This window comes from Carassius gibelio, chromosome B1 (assembly GCF_023724105.1).
Source record: "Carassius gibelio isolate Cgi1373 ecotype wild population from Czech Republic chromosome B1, carGib1.2-hapl.c, whole genome shotgun sequence".
NCBI classification, from domain to species: Eukaryota; Metazoa; Chordata; class Actinopteri; order Cypriniformes; family Cyprinidae; genus Carassius; species Carassius gibelio.
Window position 1 is genome coordinate 7731756 of NC_068396.1, and position 15514 is coordinate 7747269.

General features: G+C 34.7%; 2 protein-coding genes and 1 long non-coding RNA gene across 4 annotated transcripts; 1 reads left to right on the top strand and 2 right to left on the bottom strand.

Annotated features, from left to right (window-relative positions):
- Positions 1 to 236: 236 nt before the first annotated feature.
- On the top strand, positions 237 to 7950 carry LOC127949607 (uncharacterized). 2 transcript variants are annotated; one of them, XR_008152394.1, is made up of 6 exons: positions 237 to 642; positions 1124 to 2390; positions 3139 to 3820; positions 4669 to 5752; positions 6343 to 6434; positions 7666 to 7950. It is a non-coding gene; the product is annotated as an uncharacterized LOC127949607 (long non-coding RNA). The 2 variants fall into 2 exon arrangements; XR_008152395.1 differs by lacking the exon at positions 3139 to 3820 and having other exon boundaries at positions 242 to 642.
- Positions 7951 to 9005, bottom strand: LOC127949606 (guanine nucleotide-binding protein G(I)/G(S)/G(O) subunit gamma-13-like). Its single transcript, XM_052547044.1, has 3 exons — positions 8834 to 9005; positions 8613 to 8710; positions 7951 to 8293 (listed from the first exon to the last, which is right to left on the bottom strand). The coding sequence occupies exons 2-3, from the start codon at positions 8708 to 8710 to the stop codon at positions 8188 to 8190; spliced, it is 204 nt and encodes a 67-aa protein (XP_052403004.1). The 5' UTR covers positions 8834 to 9005; the 3' UTR covers positions 7951 to 8187.
- Positions 9006 to 10185: 1180 nt separating this feature from the next.
- LOC127948957 (proline-rich protein 18) lies at positions 10186 to 11052 on the bottom strand. Its single transcript, XM_052545840.1, has one exon. It carries the CDS (start codon positions 11050 to 11052, stop codon positions 10186 to 10188), a length of 867 nt encoding a protein of 288 aa, XP_052401800.1.
- Between the last annotated feature and the right edge of the window lie 4462 nt (positions 11053 to 15514).

Here is a 15514-nt window from a genome sequence, read left to right on the forward strand (position 1 = left end):
TAAATGTGAGCGTTCTGGGACATATGCAAAACAGTTGCGTTCCAGCGGAATGATTGGATAATTCTGTTTGTCTTATTTACATAAAACACGCCCCCTCATTCTGTCTGCAATTTAGATTAAATTAGAAGCAAGGGAAACGAGGGAATGGCATATTTGATTAAAAGTTTAATTAAATGCTGTTTACCATGCACGCGTATCATTGGTTTAGTGCATACAGTAGTAAGGAAATTACATTATTTTATCTATTGTAAATTTGCAATTATAATACATTGGAAAAGGACAGTTCAGAAAAGGCTGATTATAGAGTTTTCAAACAAGCAATTTTCTAATATAAATGTTAAATTGTAGTATTTTCCTTTGTTTATTTAATTGACCATGTCCATACAGGACTTTTATCGCGTGGATGTAGGTCTTACAATGGAACCGGAAGTACATTTACATACAAAAATATATTCCGCGAAAAATTCTGTTGTTGATGTGCGCTCTACTGCTTGTTTATTCGTATGTCAGGTCACATGTACATTTCCTGTTAAAACATTCAACAGACCGCAAACATGGACGAATATGATGAAATGTACGGGATTGAAGATGAATTTGAGAAACAGTTTGCGGATGAACTGGAAGTCATGGCTGAAATGAAACGTAAGTATGAGTTAATATCGATCTTAAGTCTCTGTCTAATGGTATAACCACTGACTGCTCCTCATAAAAGTGTTTTAATAAAACACATTTGTGTGCGTGTGTCATGTCTTAAATTATACCATAGTAGTACCACGGTATTAACTGAAGAATAAAATATCTGAATGCAATTGCTCTTTTTTAGTGTCAGAAAAGGATTCATGATATTGTCTTGAGATACATTTTACGAACTAAGATCAAATTATATATATATATATATATATATATATATATATATATATATATATATATATATATATATATATATATATATATATATATATATATATATAATAAATATAAATATACATACATTTGTATGTATGTATATGCATATCTATATATATTTACTAAACGTTGGAAAATTATTATAGTGTAATAATAACATAATTAAAACAGCTTGTTAATTTTGAATGTATGAATGAATGTTTCTGTATGTATGTAGGCGAACATCCTTCAAGTGTATGCAGTAAGAAGCCGATTCCAGACGTTTGAGGAAGCCATTGTGTCCGGTGATGTGCCATTGAGAAAATCAGTAAATAAACCGTGTCCTGAGAGCATCTCACCACCAGTGTGTGAGGAGGAGGAATCTCTGAATAAGTGCATTACAGGGGATTCTCATGTAATAAAACAATAATTCAGAGCTACACTATCATTCAAAAATTTGATGTCAGTGAGATTTTTATTTCTTGGTTTTGAAAGTCTTTTATGCTCACCAAGACTATTACAATTTTAAATAACTTTTCTATTTTAGTATATTTTAATATGTAATTTATTAATGTGATGGCAAAGCTGAATTACTCCAGTCTTGATCTTTGTTACATGATCCTTCAGAAATCATTACAGTATGCTGATTTTGCTTAAGTATGCCTAACATTTATTATTATCAGTGTTGAAAACATAATATTTTTGTGGAAACCATAAGAAGTCTTTTTCAGGATTCTATGATGAATAGAAATTAATTTTTTAGCATTTTTTGTAATATTATATGCTTTTATTGTAACTTTTGCTCAACTTAATGCATCAGTGTTGTATAAAAGTGTTAATTTCTTTAAAAAAAAAAAACCCGTTCCAAACCCGTAAGACCTCCTTTTATCTTTGGAACACAGGTTAAGATATTTTAGATTTAGTCAGAGAGCTCTCAGTCCCTCCATTGAAACAGTGTGAACAATATACTGTCCATCTCCAGAAAGGTAAGAAAAACATAATCAAAGTAGTCCATGTGACATCACAGGGTCAGTTAGAATTTGTTGAAACATTGAAAATAAATCTGTCCAAAAATAAAAATTGCGAAGACAATGGTCTTCTTTTCCTGGTCTGTTGTGAATGCGTTCAGTGGAGCTGTTGGCTTTCGAGGCTGCTGACGTGTTATCTCTGTTATTGGGCACGCCAGATAACACATCAGCAGTGCTAAAACAAATTGCATATCATCTGTACCATGATTGGTGTTGACTGCAGTTTAGCAGTTTTCAATACAAATTTTTTTGATAAATAAATACAAATATGCTTATGAACTCCTTTATTTAAAATGTAAAAGGCGCTACAATCAATTGCAGCAGTAAAATTGTTGATTTGAGCCATTTTGCAAGTTTCCATCATGTACCAAAGTCGAGCCCTTTGAAGATTGTCAGTCATCAAGTGTTCTAGGAAGAAAAGAAAGTTAAGAAGAAAAAAGCCTTCTCCTGGAGCTCATCTCCCCCAAACTGAGGCCGGTGAGTGATTTTGAAGTCTGCAGCGTAAAAGAACAAGAAGGTGGCTAACTATGATTATGATTCCTTGTAAGGTACTCAGCTTCTCAAGTTTGGAGTCAGATTTGTTTTTATTTCCTTTTTGAAAAACAATCAAACAAATAATAAAATAAATTAAGCAAGCACACATGAAATTGAGGTGATCAAGACATTTATAATGTTACAAAATGTTTCCATTTGTTTCCAAAAATACTGTTCTTTTAAACTCTCTATTCATCAGAGCATAGTGAAAAATTTGTGTTTAATTATAAGCATATTGCAATATAAAATACATTAAATGCAATAGTATTTAGCTAAGTGTAATATTACTTAATTTTCCGCTGAAGAGATTTGTCAACATGTTTTCATTCATTGAAACAAACAGTTCAAAATAACCGCTTTTTGGAAATGAATCAAACTGAACGAGTTCTGAAAAAAAGTATCACCATTTCCACAAAAATATTAAGCAGCACAACTGTTTTCAACACTTCACAACCGTTTTCAACTTGAGCTACAGATCGCAGCATATTAGAATGATTTCTGAAAAATCATGTGACACTGAAGACTTGAGTAATGCTGAAAATTCTGCTTTATCATCACAGGAATAACTTACATTTAACAGAAAAAGGTTATTTTAAAATGAAATAAAATGTCACAATATTACCATTTTTACTGTATATTTTAGTTTTACAAATAAATGCAGCCTTGGTGGATCGTGATGTTTTTCTAACAGATCAACCCTCAGCTTTACAGCACTAGGGAGAAGCAGCAGCTCTATGATTTGATTGACACCATGATCAACTATAACCTGACTTATAGACAGGACCGCACACCAGAGGGACAGTACACTTGTTCTGGAGCCATGAGTACATGCAAATACACAAACAACATTACCCTGATCTACAGACATATTGTTCTGTTGGCACTTAAGTTATGCATCTCAGACTTCATCACAAGAATACACAATAACACACACAGCGCTGAGAGATTCTGTATGTGTTTACCTGTTCATCACGATTTATGAGAGATTAAGATGCATCTCCAGATTATTGTCTCTCCCTCCCCTACTCTTCCCCATTTTTATTATTCTTCGTCCACAGTTTCACTTTGGCGATTCTCTCAGATGAGAACTTGGAGGTTTTGTGTTACTTGCCTCATTGCATGGATGCACATGCTCATCACTTAAATATTTACAAAGACCTACAATCCTCTCTGTGGCTTACCGTGTCCTAGCACTCACAATGATTGAGGGGAGTGATGCTGACAGTGTTCACAAACAAGCTTTGACAGTCATGTGTGGAGCACTTGCTGCTAACCCTTTAAAAGTCTTCTTGGTGGAGCTAAAGGTGGATAAAAACCTGGAGTGAGAAGATAACCAAGGGAACACTTTGGGCTATTGGATTGGTTTTCAGACGGTGAGTTCAAGCTAGAACAGAAGAAGAGCATCTCTGTTCATCCTCTACATTTACCTCTTATTCATTGAGCATTCAAGTTCTGCTATGTTTGTATTTCTGTAAAACAGACTAACCTAGTAATGGTCCATTCTGAAATGGCTAATGTCTAATGAAATGCAGATGCATACATCCACTACTGTTCAAAAAGTTGTTTTAATGTTTTTAAAAGCAGTCTCTTATGTTCACCAAGGCTGCATGTATTTATGCAGTAAAAATAGAAATATTGGAAAATAGTATTAGTTTTCTATTTCAATATATTTTCAAATTTTATTAGCCTAATTCCTGCTGAATTCTCAGCAGCCATTGGTCCAATCTTCAGTGTGACATGACATTGTGTTGTTTAACATTTTGTGGAAACCCTGCACTTTTTCAGGATTCTTAATGCAGTCAATGCATCCTTACTGAATAAACTAATTAATTTCTTTACTGTTCATTTCTTACTGTTTTTAGTTTAAAACTCTAGTGTTTTCACAAAAAATACACAAAATGTAATTTTATGTAACAAAGAGTAATATATACTTAATTCTTTGCTGTAGAGGTTTCTATCAGCGTTTTTGTTGTTGTTGTTGTTCTGATCCCAGAATCAGTGTTTTGCATTGAAACAGACAGTTCAAAATAACAGCTTTTTTGAAAGTGAATCAAACTGAATGAACCAAATGAATAAGCCGGTTAATTGTATGTTGATAATATTGAACTGAAATGAATCTAACCCTACTAGTTTAGATTAGATAGGGCAAATATAACATGTTTCTGAAGTTTCTTACTGATATACACGTGTGTTTGTGTTCTCTCTGTGCTTGGTGCTGTAGAATGATGCAGCAGTCGTTCCTGCAGGCCCGCTGCGAGGAGACGCTGGTCACCTCGGATTGGGGGATTCCTCTGCTGGTCGCCCTGTTACTGCTTCTGCTTGTTTATGCCTTCCTGTATCTTCCTGCCATCTCTTATCGAGCTCTGCTTCAACAAGTGCTGAGTAACCACACTGAAGCCATGCCACTGGAAAGTAACAAGACAGACTGAGGATTGTACAATTCCCATGCCAAATGTTGAATGACAGTGAAAGCTAACTGCATTTCCATTGCATTGAGGAGAAATGGTTCAGCATTGTTAACCAAGATGAGGCCTGAAGGGAAGAAACAATCACATCTCACTTTTGTAATTAATACACAGCAAGCATTTCTATATATATATATATATATATATATATATATATATATATATATATATATATATATATGTGAAGTCTTCTTTTGTTTTCATGTGAGATGCAATGTCATATCAGCAGCATAGATATATTGAAGTATCTGCCAACCTTTCATTGCTGTCCTGTTCTCTCGAAATGGAAGAATTAATTTATTTTAGTGTGAAAACAAACTTGTGAACTGCTCCATACTGCTCCACAGAACATTCTCCAACTGTCCTAGAGAAATGACTTTGTGTACGTGACCAGGAATACCCCGCACAACTAATCCTGCGTTTGGATTTTCATCTGCTTGTGTGTATTGCACATATTGTTTAATTTACTTCTATTCCTGGAAGAGTGTTTCACCTTCTGAGTAAGACGGATTATTGAGCTCACCCGCTTTCCACTCTTTAACCATCTCATCTTCATTTATATCCCTCCTCGTTAGATTCCCTTGTTTGGGTTCTCTTTGGAGTATAATAAAATGTTATGCAAACGTTTATGCTGTCATTATATTTAGCTGTTTTCATGGACTTGTCGTACATTAAATGACCTGTGTGTGTTTCCACAATAGTGTAGAAGATGTGGTGCATTTTCCGGGTTTGCCTTCGTGGAGACAGTTAACTTATCAGGTGAAGCAGCTGATTGCCAAGGAGACAGAACTGGAGAGGATGAGGAGGGTGGAGAAAGCCCAGCAGAAAGAAACCCACAAGGTCAAATTCACACACACACACACACACACACACACACACACACACACACACACACACACACACAGCCTGTGCACAAATATGCACATTTAAAAAGAGAATTAAATCAGTTATATGAGTTTTTTTTTTTCTGAAAGTTTGATACTTTGCTTTCAAGTATGTGTTTTTTTTTTATTATTATTTTGTATGGTTGTAGTTGTGTGTGTGTCACAGACACTTGTTTCACCATTCATTTGTAGTGTAAACTGTACTTTTACATGCACTTTGATCATTTTCAGTTTGACTGAAATATCATGACTTTGGAAATGTTTACTGTTTTGTCTTAACTACAGTTGTACTTTTTTGTGGTGTTGAACTGACAGACCTATATAATATAACTGTATCTTGACTTCATCTAGTATGGACACTAGACAGCAGTGAAAAACATTTCATATATTTAATCCTTTATATATTGTCATGTATACTTACTTAGATAGATGTTAACCCCTAACAAAGGTTACAACTATACAATGTACAATGTGCAGAGCTGTAGATAATCATGTTTTAATAAACAGGATTGTGCAGATTGCAAAGTATTTGTTCTGTGTGTTCAGGCAGAGGCAGTTAATAAAGTGCAGAAGTGAAGAAACAGATCAGCAGGGACCATCAGCAGAGGCTGGAGAACAGACTGTGGTGGAAAAGCAGGGTAAATAATCTATATTAAACCATCTTAAATCCTTTACATCTGTCCTTAAACCTCCTATACTCCTATAAAAATCCCAAATTTATTTTCCTTAAGTGCAGTCCACCTTTAAATGAAATACTGTCATTCAATAAAAAAAGTGATTGCAAATGAGCCAAAAAAACCCAATAATATTTACATATTGCATTACTAGTTTAGATTATTATTTGTAACCTAATTTAAATGCCAATTGTTTTTGCTCTGAAGTATTTATTAAATTCTCCCCTTTATCCATTTTACAGTGATTCTGTGCCACCAGGTTATATGATTATCCTCATACTGCTTGACTTATGCTTCATAATAATCCAAGATTAATTGGGTTAATAGTGGATCAGGGTCGAAGTGCTCACACGTGATGACTTGTTTATTTATCCTTTCCATGTTTATAGCCTGAATTGGATTTCTTTGGTCTAGCCATTGTACCCAAGTGTGTTGTTGTTGTTTGTGTTTTTATATCTATATCTATATATCTATATATCTATATCTATATCTATCTATATATATATATACATATATATATATATATATATATATATATATATATATATATATATATATATATATATATATATTAGGGCTGGGAAAGTTAACACGTTATTATCATGTTAATGCATTAATTGATTAACTCCAACAATTATTTAATTTAAATTTTTTATTATTATGAAAGTCCATTGCTCACTGGCTCTGAATAAACATAGAGACAAATCATGGGTCACAGGAGGGGATGCTCCCGATCAAAGGCTAAGAATCAGCATTCACAAACCACTGTCAGTGATAAATAGTATATAAATAATTTATATATAATTATTTAATTATATATAATAATTTAATAATTTAATTACATTAATGTTATTAGTTGAGATTTAGGTTACAATAAATATTTTAACTACTACTATGTAAAAGGAACACTACTGTAAAAATCACTTTACTTGTTAAATTGTTTGTGAACCAAATGTTATTACACTTTTGTTCATATAGCAGTAGGCACAATAAACTACTTTTCTGAATGCATTATTATTTTTGTGCATAACAATTTGATTAATCACGATTAAAACATTTAATCGTTGCCCAGCACTAATATATAGATATAGATATAGATATAGATAGATGCTTTTCATACTTTTATGCAATAGATCAAAATACAAGTCTTCTGTAACCCGAATGCTAAAAATTAACTGATCTCACCTTCCTGCAGGTGAAGATGCCAAAGGAGCTGGAGTGGTGCATATTGGTAAAGCCGTGGGTGACATTGACATATGGTTTTATTTAAATGAAGGTGTGTCAAATACAGTGCGCAGAAACGTTTACATTCGGGAGTTACTTTAAAGTGAAATGGTCAAGAAAGTGAATGAAGCCCATGTTCATTTACCACTTAAATCAATACATGAAAAACCCCAAATTTTCTGAACCTTGTACTGTAAAGTTAAAAAACAAACCTACAGATCTACAATATGTGAAAAAGAAAAAGCACCGGTTCCTCTTTTTGTTGTTGTTTTTTATTGTGTCCTTGTATAGTTCTTACACTTTTATAAATACATGTTTTCACTAAATAACGAGTTTTTATAATTTTTTTCACAATGTCATGGCATGATAAGCGTAAACAAGAAAGCAGATTTAAATTAGCATGTTTGTCTGTCCTAGTCAAAGTTGGGCAGTGTAACCATGACTGTGGGCGGAGTCACTCCTGCTGCCATAGTGATGAGTGACAGCTCCTGCGCTATATTATCACACATTTACTTGACTCCACCCACGGGTTGTCCTTCAGTACATCTGGATTCAGAAATGGATCCTCGTTCATTTTCTCCTCGATCCATTTAGTTAACCTGGAAATAAATGTATAGCAGGAGTATAGAACTTAACACACACACAAAAATATACTTATATAATATACTTTTGATATTTTCCGAGCAGATGTATTCAGATTTTTATACATGATGCTTATATTTTATATGTGAATACCATCTATATAAATTAAAATAATAAGGTGTGCATTAAAAAAGATAGATAATTATAATTTTTTTGTACCTATTTTTTTTATTTCTTCACTATTTTATGACAATTGTTTAAGGTTTACAGACTCCTAGTTGGAAATCACTGTTTTGAAACAAACCAAAGCAGTAGATTTGTAGGTTTGAAACTCACTCTGGAATCGTGACGGATGTTTTCTCTCTGTTAAACTGTAGCTGCTGCTTCAGACTGTCCACATGATTCTTCAGCTGAGTCTCATCTAGCTCATCCATCTGTAATACCATTGATCATGTTTCTTTTAATGTTACGTCCAAGTCTCAAAGATGAATTATGTGTAAATGATAACTACATATTTTTATTTCAATATAAAATAATTGTATATACAATTGGCCTACCGTGCAAAGTTAAGTAGATTGTCAGGAGTCCTCCAGCAAATAGCTTGAGTTTGAATGCTTTGTTCCACTTAAGAGGAGGGTGTTTAGTTTTTTCCCTTTTGTAAATTTCTGGTTTACACAAATGAGATTAAGATACACACCTATTTTTGAGGCTATGCTGCATTCAGACTTCTTTGTTAATCAAATGATCTCTCTGCGTCATGAGATGTAATGGGAGGGATGTTTAACTCACTGTATATCTATGTAAAATACATGCAAACTGCCCATTTGGCTTCAAATAGCAATTTCTAGTCTTTGCCAGAGAAAATTAACTACAGAATTAATGCTGTGATGTTATCACCAGACCACTTGTTGTTTTACATTTTGCAGTCACTTGATAACATCCATAAATGTTATTTAAATGTCATAATCAAGTCAGTGTGTTTGCCAAAAAGTTACATTTTATAGTTTTTTTAATTGAATTGTAGTTGTAGCATTTAAACAGTAACTTTTACAACAGTTCGGTACATAAACTACCAGATTTTATTGAATCGATCCATCATAGGAATAAATTGTATTTTAAAATAGTGTTTAAAAGATTTTTATTGTAATAATATTGCAAAATGTTACTGTTTTTCATATTTTAGTAAATGTAATCTAAAGCAACTTGCAACAGTGAACATGTTGGAGAGCTCTACTTCCTGTCATGTCTACTTGGGATTGATGCAGTAGTAGAAACCGTAGTGTTTGCTGTTTGTTTACAAGTGAAAGCAACTCTCTGTTAATGAGATCAAGAAGTGCTACGAGTGAGCGATGTTTTTAGTTGCTAAGTCTGTCTAAATCATGTCCCTTAAGCCACTTATAGTAACAGCAAAGTCCCTGTAATGCACAATGTGTCCACAAGAATGGTGATAGACTGAGATGTTAGCCAGACCAGTGACTTCATGACATAATGCATTTGACAAATAGGATTTAAATTGCATTCAAGCAATGCATTTTAGTTTTAGTTCATGCATTCGCTGGGAATCAAACCTATGAACATGGCTTTGGCCAATAATTCTGTCCATTAACAGGACATTTTATTTTAGTCCAGTCTAAAATATACCAGTAGCCTTGACAACAAATTTTCATTGTGAAATGTAAACATTGGACATTCAAATTGTTTACAGTAGGTGTTGCAATTATATGTACATCCCATTTTCTGCAATTTAAACTAAGTAAAAATCAGCTATAAGGCACCCAGCTCTTCAGTTGCTGGGATGGACATCAGCCACTGCAGGACGCATATCAGTCGACCACTACTCAAAACTACCACCTTTCTCAAGTCAGCACAAGTAAAAGGTCACACAGTGTCCGATCTGTTAAATGCTCTTCTAGCTGATTTTGTCCACTCTACCCAGGACTGTAGCTCCAGAAGCGTTCTTGACCCCTCGTAGCCACTCAGAACATTTCAGCAAGACGCTCTGATCCACACTCTCTTCATCTTCCTCATATTCCACGTCATCGTATCGGTGATGCTCGTTTAGAAGAGAGATCTTCAAAAGTGGAATGTTGGATCGAGAACCTGGCTTGGCAGACAGACGGTCTTTCTGGTGTGGTGCTGTTATGTTGCCGCGGATGGCACAGAGCTGCTTCTCACGGCTACGTTTCTGCAGGAGCAAGGTGGCCTCAGGAGTCAAGTTGAGAGAGAAGTTAGATTCACTATTCAGTCCATGGCCTGATCCTGATGAAGCCTGTGGACTAAAAGAGCTTGTGGGAATGTTTGTTGCAGAAACAGGAAACGTCTTCTTGCTTGAGGATTTCACTGAGGAGGTTGTTGCCAAATTGGTTGTAGAGGTACTATTGCCAGAAGTACTTTTCGAAGAAGTTGGTGTCGAGGAACCCAAAGGATCAGCGGGTCTTGAAGTCATAATCCAAGTGCTTTTACCCTCTATCCTCAAGCCAGAAGGGGCTCGACTGGTAGGTAGCTTACTTTTGTGTGGTGTGGCTTTCTTGCACCGTTCCTTCACAGAACTTCTTTGTTCCACGGTCTTGACCAGAATGACAGGTGACGGTCCTGAAAGTTTCTCTTTGCCTGAGCTAGGAAGACTCCGTGGTCTTGTCACAGGCGGGAAAGGCATCTTCACCAGATAGAGCAGCACGTAGGACAAGAATTCGGTTTTGGAGGTGTAGCGCGACAGAAAAGGGTCTTGATCTTTTGCATGTTTAGGGCTACCTGTTATTTCCAGAGCCCCCAACATCCACTTCTTTCCTCAGACACAGCCACTGCAGAAATAGCATGAAGGAATAGTTTAGCTCTTTATAGGGTGTTGGGAAAGGGGCTTGGCAAAGGCATGATGTGCGGATCCTCTGAAGAAGGTAAGCCTAACACGTGCAGCTTAGAGTTGCATAACGGACTGAGATGTAAACATTCACTGCAGTAGTTGCAGTCTTGCTGGGCTGTAAGATTGTTAGGGTTATAATAATCTAATAATCTTAGTCACATTAGTTAAACCATCTTTTGTGGGACAAATGATGATAAAATACACAATCCCTACATAGCTGACTGCAATAAAGGGTTTGGTGTTGTGTATACATTGCAATTTAAGATTGAAAAGACAGGCCTTGAGTTCTATCCATTACTGTAGATCAAAGTGCTTGTCAAGCACTAGTATGTCTGATCCACACGTGATCCACAAGCGTTTTCCCCAATTAAAGGATTTAGGGGTTTACAGAACCTAATCTGTTTAAGAGGTCACGTAAGCTTTCTCACACCCAGCCTATTACTTTATTCTCAGGAAAAGGGTCTTCCTCCATGCAGAAAGATTGTCATTAAAACCTGATTATGACAGCATGCAGTAGGTTATGCAGGAAAGTGAGGATGTCATAACTTGTTATAAATCAGGCAGGAGAGTCTTTTGTAGGCAATGATGTCAATTCATAGCTCTGGTTAATATATTGACCGATCACTTTTAGGAGTGAAAGAGTAAAAAACTACTACATAAGACTGAGATCCAACCTGAATGATGATAACAACACAGAATAATGTGAATTCAGTAGGCTAGTGCTCATCAAAACCTTTTAACAGTTTATTTTTACAGACTTTATGTTTTAGTCAACAAAACCTTTTCTCTCTGGAAACCATGTCAGTTTCAGTTTAAATTATTTTAAGTTCAATTTTCAGAATTATAAACATTGAATACCAACATGTGAAATTAAATTAAGAAAATGCCTGGGAATGTTGGATAACAAAAATATAATAGGATTATAAAAGCGTGAAAGTAAACTTTTCGCAGTATTGTTTTATATTAATGTCCGTTAAAACAAGAATGTCAACAAAACAACAGTTTTTAGAGCCAGTGTCTCCAAAACTGTTTAATTATGACAGACAACAATGCATCATAAGATCGTTTTGTTTGTAGTGTGTTCCAGGGGCTTAGATTATACATATATATATTTCTTACCTAGTGGAGTAATAGTAATAAATGTGTAAATAAAAGGGAAATACTCACAAAGTTGGCTAAACCTACCTCAAATTAGTACTTAATGGTTTGATTCCACAACCGATAACATAAAACCTATAAAAGACAATACATAATTTACTGTAGGTGTCATAAAATGTAAATTTGACTAATTTGAGAAATTTTCTATTGTGCGTCTAATTTGGCTGAGATTTAATCATTTTGGATGTGTAAGTTCAGATGTGATGGATTCTGATCTGTATAGAGAGTCTAACCCTGTAGGTGAGTGCACTTTTCCCATGTCACACACTGCTCCCCCTCATTCACAATCACCATCATACTGGTAAATAGCTTCCCACCCATCCCAACTGCGTGCTTTTATTTTTTCCTTCATAAGTTATAGACTCCAGAGCTATGACTAAATCCACCTGTGCCATGCTGGGCACTTTATGAATCTACTCTCCTTGAGTACTGTGAATCAGCAGAGATGTACAGGGACCATCTTCACTTTTTAGTGTTCACATTTATAGTGATATTTTAATGCTTTCAAATACATTTTTAGTTATGACGGAATTTTGAACGAATCCATTTCAACGTATTCTTTAAAATAATTTAATAAACATTCATAATGATGTTTTAATGCTTTCAAATCTTTAGCTATTATATAAATGTTAAATTAATCAATTATTTACACAGATTCTGTTAAAATAATTTGATCAAATTTGCAAATCACTCTGCTCTATACGAGAAAGCTTGTTTTCCTGTTTTTGACAAGATTACTGAAAAACATGATAAATAATATATAATTCTTTTTTTTTTTTAATAATTGGTAACAAATTTATATCAACAATTATTATAACAAAAAAATCTTCTGGCTCAATCAAAAATCATTTTAAATGTTCCAAAACAACTAAATCATTCCACTGTAAGAAAAAAACCCATTATAAAAAGCACTATGTAACTAAAATATATTTTATATGACAAAAATAAAACATGATGCCTTACAGGACTTCTGCAAATACGTGACTGTTTCTCAAAGGAATTCACTGAATATACCTAGGTAAAATGACAGATTCACTAAATAAAATTCCTGAGTTACCTTAAATAATCCCAGCACAACAAGCTCATCTCCACCTAAACATTTTTTCCAGCTGTGTGAGGTTATTGATGATGTCAGTGCTCGGCTCTTTTCTTTTTTAAATCCATGTTATGGGGGCGGAGCTCTTAAGAATTTGGGGAGGAGTCACACAACAAACATCATGGAATACTCAAAGGTACTACTCTCTGTATTTGAGTTTGGAAAGGCACCTAGGTCGGTAAATAAGAACAGAAAGTTGTCAGTGCACATATTTTAACATTACCAGGACAGTACACAGGGGTGTTTTTGTCTCCAGACAGGTACAGCCGTAGTAATGGTATTATTGTGATGTTAAGGATGGTGCCAAGGGACTGGACAGAGAGAGGCGCATCTATAGCAGGTACAAAAAAAAGCTGCAACAGTATACTCCATGTTGCAAATACACACCATAAATGTACAAAAGGACCTTTTGTTGTAGTCCCAGACGTGTTGACTCTAATTTGCCTTCCAGTCTTCTTTATGCACTTACTTTATGTGTCTTCATTAGTAAGTAAAGAGTCATTCAGGAGACACTTTTATCCAAAGCAACAAACAACCCCACTTAAGTTAAATGACTGGCTCAAATGCACAATGGTGATAGCTCACAGTTCATTTCTTGTGGAGATCGAACTAGCAACTTTCCAATTACCAGCCCTAAATTTAAGTATAACACCATTATTAATCTGGAGTAGGTTTGTTTCTTTGAAATTCATGTTAAAATCTCTGGGAAACCATCTGAGGAATCTTAATAAAGAAAAAAGTAGCCTACTGTTATACTTAGAGTTGAAATATTGATTTGTCACCTCATGGAGCTGGACTTGACAGGACAGGAAAACCATAAAACCCCACATGCAAGAAGATACACTTGGACCAGTAGCTTGTTGTGCTGTTTAAGAGCTCATTCAGAATTGCTTTTTGTCAGTCATACTAAAGTTTGAACTCCATTGAAGGGATAGTTCACCCAACAATTAAGATCTGATGTTTATCTGCTTACCCCCAGGGCATCCAAGATGTAGGTAACTTTGTTTCTTCAGTAGAACAAACCAAGATTTTTAACTGAAACTGTTGCAGTCTATCACTCTTATAATGTAAGTAGATGGAAATCACGGCTAAAACATGCAATGAAATAAATAAAAAAACATACACAAACACAACCAAATTAAACCTTGCGGTTCATGACAAAACCTCATGACACAAAACAATTAATCTGTGCAAGAAACTGAACCATATTTATATAGTTTTTTTTTTACCATCTTATTCACGCAATGTCCCAACCCTTCTAAGCGTGTTCTCAAGCAGGCCATGAGGCGACGGCGTCTTCTTGCTTTATGGCAGATGGCAGAATTATAAGTGCATTGACACTTCTAATTGAGATTGTAGATAGAGTGTGAAGTAAATAATGCAAGCCTGCGACCTGCCATAAAGCAAGACGACGACACCTCATGCACCTGCTTGAGAACACGCTCAGAAGAGTTCTAAAAGTTCCGGACATTGCATGAATAATCCAAACTAATATTTTACTAAGTTTTATTATTTCAAACTAAATTTGTTCTGTGGCCAAATTATTATTATTATTATTTTAATGCTACTTGACTGAAGAAGCAATTTTTTTTTTTTACATTTAGTCTTTAGCACATATTTAATTAAGGATTCATTTATCCGTTTAGATTTTTGGAAATGCATTGAACATCTGCTTTGGTCAGCGTATGAGGGGTCTTTAAAGCTTTCATTATATATTTTTAGGTTACTTTTGTTAAAATGTTGCAATTAGTGTATAGGTTAAGAAAGTTTTTACAGATTTACAGAACAGCCGTGCATGGTAACGTTCAGATATACTTTCTCACTTTAAAAGGAATAATATGGTAAAAACATATACAGCTATCAGATCAAATAAAGTTCAGTCAGTATCTCATCTTATTTGTTCAGGAGAGGTCACATACGGTGTAGAGGTAATTAAACAACAGCAATTTAACATCTGTTTTGCTGAGCTCTTATCCAACTTTGCATAGACATGAAATGAGGCTTGACAAGACTGTGTTCACTCTCAACATTCATTTGTACAAAAATGTAGAGAAAAAAGGCTACAAAAAAACAAAACAAAACAAAAAACATCTGACCTCCAACAATACAATGTCAACAATAGAA

Excerpts from the sequence above, each read along its gene's own strand:
- LOC127948957 (XM_052545840.1), bottom strand. The coding sequence starts at position 11,052 with ATGTTGGGGGCTCTGGAAATAACAGGTAGCCCTAAACATGCAAAAGAT.
- LOC127949606 (XM_052547044.1), bottom strand. The coding sequence starts at position 8,710 with ATGGATGAGCTAGATGAGACTCAGCTGAAGAATCATGTGGACAGTCTG. Across the intron at positions 8,294-8,612 it reads ACATCCGTCACGATTCCAGA|GTTAACTAAATGGATCGAGG; the intron begins GTGAGTTTCAAA and ends ATTTATTTCCAG.